General features: G+C 38.2%; 1 protein-coding gene across 1 annotated transcript; it reads left to right on the top strand.

Moving 5' to 3' along the window:
- The first annotated feature begins 703 nt into the window (after positions 1-703).
- Positions 704-1,657, top strand: LOC100342137 (olfactory receptor 6N2). Its single transcript, XM_002715323.2, has one exon. The coding sequence runs from the start codon at positions 704-706 to the stop codon at positions 1,655-1,657; it is 954 nt and encodes a 317-aa protein (XP_002715369.2).
- Positions 1,658-5,579: the final 3,922 nt, after the last annotated feature.

Below are 5,579 nucleotides of genomic sequence, written 5' to 3' on the forward strand. Positions count from 1 at the left end.
ATCATACATTGTTGAATTTTGAATTCCTTATGCTTGACACATAATTTTTCAATAGGTTTGTGTAGAGGTGAACTAAATAATAAAATATACTGTTGCATGAATCTCAAGTACAAAATTCACCTCTGAAGACTTGACTGAAGATAAAGCTATGACTGGGTTGAAGAGACAGAGTGTTTAGGGGAAGGCCATGTAGTAGAAACAGCATGGAGAAAGAGAGCAAAACTTCAAATTTGGTTTATGTGATGTAGTTTCCATTTGAAATAGAGATAGGTAAGAGTCCTCCATTCTTTCCACCATGAGTTTTCTCATCTGGAAAATAGACATAGTGATGGCACTTATTTCACTGGTTGAAAGAACATTAATATATTGAATGCAAAGCACTTGGGAAGGTGTTTGATGCATAGTATATGCTAATATGAAGGACTTCATAATATCATGGAAAATGGATTGAAAGGATAAATTTATTTTGGTGTAAAAATGCTGAATCCATGTATAGATTTTTGATGATATGCATTCTCCATGAAATTTTTGGAGACCTCTCATAAGAATTAGCCATTATTTTTATGGTAGAATTAATAATAACATTAGTAGAAATGGTAATGAATGCGGTGTGGTGCTGAATTGAGAGACAGGAGAGAAATGAAGTTTTGGCTACCACCTTAATTCAATTTTTTTCTCCTTTCAGTCTCCACTTCAGCTTCCCATGGAGCAACACAACAAGTCAACCTTGACTGAATTTGTGCTCCTTGGCTTCCCCAATGTGGGACATGTCAAGGGCTGGCTTTTTGTTCTGCTGCTCATGGCATACCTATTCACAATCTGTGGCAACCTGCTTATCTTCTTGGTCATACGACTGAATGTAGCCCTTCACACACCCATGTACCACTTTGTCAGTGTTCTCTCCTTCTTAGAGCTGTGGTATACAGCCACCACCATCCCCAAGATGCTGGCTAATCTTCTTAGCAAGAAGAAGACCATTTCTTTTGCAGGATGTCTCCTTCAGACTTACTTCTTCCACTCCTTGGGGGCTTCTGAATGCTACCTTCTCACAGCCATGGCCTATGACCGCTATCTGGCCATCTGCCGACCCCTCCATTACCCTGCAATTATGACCACAACACTCTGTGCAAAGATGGCTGCTTGTTGTTGGACTTGTGGTTTCCTATGTCCCATTTCTGAGGTTATCCTTGTCTCTCAGCTCCCTTTCTGTGCCTACAATGAAATACCACACATCTTCTGTGACTTCCCACCTCTCCTGAGCCTGGCTTGCAAAGACACATCCACTAATGTCCTGGTGGATTTTGCCATCAATGCCTTCATCATCCTCATCACCTTTCTCTTTATTATGGTCTCCTATGGGAGGATCATTGGGGCTGTGCTGAAGATAAAAACAGCAGCAGGAAGGAAGAAGGCCTTCTCTACATGTGCCTCACATCTCATTGTGGTGCTCATCTTCTTCGGGAGCATCATCTTCATGTATGTGCGGCTTAAAAAGAGCTACTCACTGACTCTTGATCGGACACTTGCTGTAGTCTACTCTGTGCTAACACCTTTGGCCAATCCAATTATCTACAGCCTTCGTAACAAAGAACTCATTAAGGCCATCAAGAGGACCCTCTTCCGGAAAGGGGAAAAAACTAGTCCAGTGCACCACTGACTTTCTACAGAGGTCCTTGCTGCACTTTAAGGTTCACTTCATGACTGTTTTATTCAACTTTAACCTAAACTTAAATATTCTCCTCATTGTCACACATATGTGGAATCCCATCTCCTGTCACCTTCTTGAAGACTTTGTTTTGTTACATTTTCTTCTGTTTCCTTGACCTTTGCCATTTCTATTTGAAAAAAAGTAAAAATTGTTTATTTTTATTTATTTGAAAAGGAAAGAAAGAGAAAAGGATGGGAGAGAGAAAGAGAGAGCCTTCCATCCTCTAGTTCACCCATGTAATACCAGGCCAAAGCCAGGAGCTTCAAACTCTGTCCAGGTCTCCAACATGGGTTTCAGGAACCCAAGTACTTGCACCATCTCCTTCCATCTCCCAGGGTTCACATTAGCAGGAAACTGGAATCAGAAGAGATGTGAAAGCTCAAACTCAAGCCCTTTGATATGGGATATGGGCATCCTGAGTGACATCTTAACCACTGCACCCAATGACTACCCCAACTCTAGATTTTTTACTTGATCATTGGTTTAATAATTCCAGAATAACTTAGTTTTCCCATTTTTTAACAAAGGCAAATTATCTCCTTAGCCACATATTCCCATCTAGGTAGAGGTCAATTTCTCTGACCATTTTTCCAGTCAATCTTCCCAACACAACCTATTTCTCCATCTCCTCACCTCTCATATATTTTTTGACTCATTCCATTCTGGTTTTAGCTCAGACCTTCCATCCGATATTTGGCTGAAGTTATTAATGTCTTCTGTGATCCCAAATCCATTAGATCCTTCTTTATCTTTTTTTGGATCATTGGCACATTTAAAAGCAGATTTATTTATTTATTTATTTGAAAGTCAGAATTACAGAGAGAGGGACAGACAAAGAAAGAGAGAGATCTTCCATCCACTGGCTCACCCCCGAGATGGTCACAATGGCCAGGGCTTGGTCAGGCTAAGTCTAGGAACCCAGAGCTTCCTCTGGGTTTCCCATGTGGATGGTAGGGCCTCAAGCACTTGGATCATTCTTCTGCTGCTTTCCTAGGCTGTTAGCAGAGAGCTGGTTTGGAAGTAGAGCATCCGGGGCACAAATTGGTGCCCTATCATAGAATGCCAATGTTACAGGCCACAGCTTAACCTGCTGTGCCACAATGCTCGCCATCCTTGATATATTTGACCAATCTTTCTTTACTCCTGAAGAATGGTTTCTCTTAGTTTCCATGACATAATATCCTTATCTCTCTAATAAATTTTTCTATAATTTGTCCTATAGCATTATCTCCTCAAGTCCCCTGGGTTATTTTTATGGCTTTAAATACCATTCTGATCTATGCCATCAGCTCATGAGTTTATATCTCCACACCAGGACTCTGTTCTGAGGTTTTGACATATTTCCAAGCATATACTTGAAAGCACTACATGAATGTCTCAGAGGAATTTAAAAATCTTACAAGTCAAAACATGAAATCTTTAGATTTTCAACTCTGGAAAGTTTATGCTATTGTTTCCCTGTATTTATGCCAGATATTTTAATATTTTATTTGAAAGAGAGAAAGAGGGTGCACTCTCATCTACTGTTTTTTCCCCAAATGCCTAGTTAGCTGGGTCTACACTGAGGTTGAAGTTAGGATCTGGGAACTCAATCCAGATCTCTCATGTGAGTGGCAGGGACCCAATTACTTGAGCCATCACCTCTGACTCCTGATAGCTTTGCTATTGGGAAGCTGGAGTCAGAAACCTCATCTGGGATGCAAACTCAAGTACTTTGATATGGATAGCAGGAATACTAAATACTAGGCCAAACATCTGCCCACAAAGTGATATATTGAAACCTAAATTGGATAGGCCACTCTTAAAACCATTTCCAATTGCACATCAGATAAAATCTGGTGTCTCATCATACTTCATGAGGTTAAACAAAATTATACACTGCCATTATCTCCAACATTGACTCACTCCTGTGTCAAATTTGGCTCACTCCTTCTGTGTCAAATATCACTTTCAAATGACGTTACCTTTGAGAAGACTTCTGAAAACTCAGCTGAGTTCATGTTACTCATTTTCATATTTTAAATTATTTTGTTTTTCTTCACCATATGTATAATAATTTATATGTATGTATATTAGTATGTAAGTAGAACGAGAGAAAGGCTGATTTAGATTTAGTATGGCATTCTTCCCTACAAGTCTATAAACCCTGTTTGTTCTGAACTTATCTCAGATTTGCTACTTATAGTATGTCCAGAACCATTGCATTTCATAAAACTGTGGCTAATTAAAAATGTAATGAATGTTTTTCACCTCTGTCAATAACATATTTGGGGAGCTGGCATAGTGGCATAGCAGGTAAAGCTGCTGCCTGCAACACCGGCATCCCGTATGGGCACTGGTTTGAGTTGCTGTTGCTCCACCTCTTATCCAGCTCCATGCTAATGTCCCTGAGAAAGCGGTGTAAGATGGCCAAAGTCCTTGAGGCTCTGCACTCAAAAAGGAGACCTGGAACAAGTTCCTACCTCCTGGCTTCAGCTTCATCAAGACCAAGCCATTGTGGCCATTTGGGGAGTGAATCAGTGAAAAGATTTCCTTCTTTCTCTCTCTCACTCTTTCTTCTTCTGTAACTGTGCCTTTCAAATAAATAAAACTAAGTCTTAAAAAAATTGGTCCGCAGGGATTCCAGCCTGATTCTAATCTCTACTAGAATCCATGGTTCCATGGATTTGGACTACCTTAGCTGCACTCACCATCGTTTATACAACCAGTCCCAATTTCTCCAATATCTGCCTTCTAGGGATCTTTGGGTACTGCTGATAACTAGTCTTTATTTGTCCAGTAATTACATGCCACATTAGGCTATTTTTCTGCATATTTGTTTACTTATTCACAAACTATGGTGAGTAGGTACGTGATCTCTGGATAATGTTCTTTACTAATATCAAGTAGATCAAAGTTTCCATTTAACCCTTTCTTTTCTTGTATGTCTTTTGTTGCCATTGAATTCCAAAGCTAACAATTGATCATAAAAATGGGACTCTTTTTTCCTGAGTCACAAAGTTCCTAGAATCTTTGAAGCTTCCTGAAATATCTACTAATTTTGATATATGAAATTCTGATATTATAGAAGTATCTACATTTTGATTAATTTTTGATAGTCCAATAATTATTTCAATTTTGACTTTTATCATCTCTGAAGATAAATTAGTAGAGCATTTGAAGCTATTTTTCTTGTGTACTGTTTATATATGTATGGAATTGTAACAGTTACAAATACACACATATTCAAGGACACATCAAAAATTTATGGAACATGGTTCAAAAATGTTGATATATTTGCATAGTATTTTTCATAGTACAGATTTTCCTTGAATTTTGAAGAACTCTAGTGCTAATTTATAACTTTTTTATGTTCTATAGTGTTTTAAAGATTACATCTACATCATATATACATATATATACAACTTTTACATCTCTATGGAACACAAGTGTGTAAGTGAGGATTCCCATTTATGGACAAGAATATTAATGTTTCTTAACCTATGCTTTCTTTTCTCTTCACTCCTATTTCTGTATCCACTTCTCCCTGTATACTATTATCTGGAATAATACTTATTATTTTTCCATGTATTGCCTAAAAATGTGTAGAGAGCCAAAAGCTTCCACAATATTTCCTCCTATTTCAATGGGTTTTGAAATTATATAAAGATTGAGTCAACTTTATTTTTGCCTTCTATCTTTTATATTTTTATAATATATATTTAAATACTTTATTTATTTGAAAGAGTTACAGAAAGAGATGGCAAGACAGAGAGAGACAGATCTGGTCTCCTATATGGGATGCAGTGGGCCATGACCTCTGGTCATCTTCTACAGCTTTTCCAGACACATTAGCAGACAGCTTGATTGGAAGTCAAGCAGCTGCACATAG

Source organism: Oryctolagus cuniculus, chromosome 7 (assembly GCF_964237555.1).
Source record: "Oryctolagus cuniculus chromosome 7, mOryCun1.1, whole genome shotgun sequence".
Taxonomy (NCBI): Eukaryota; Metazoa; Chordata; class Mammalia; order Lagomorpha; family Leporidae; genus Oryctolagus; species Oryctolagus cuniculus.

Coding starts and splice junctions, on each gene's coding strand:
- LOC100342137 (XM_002715323.2), top strand. CDS start 704: ATGGAGCAACACAACAAGTCAACCTTGACTGAATTTGTGCTCCTTGGC.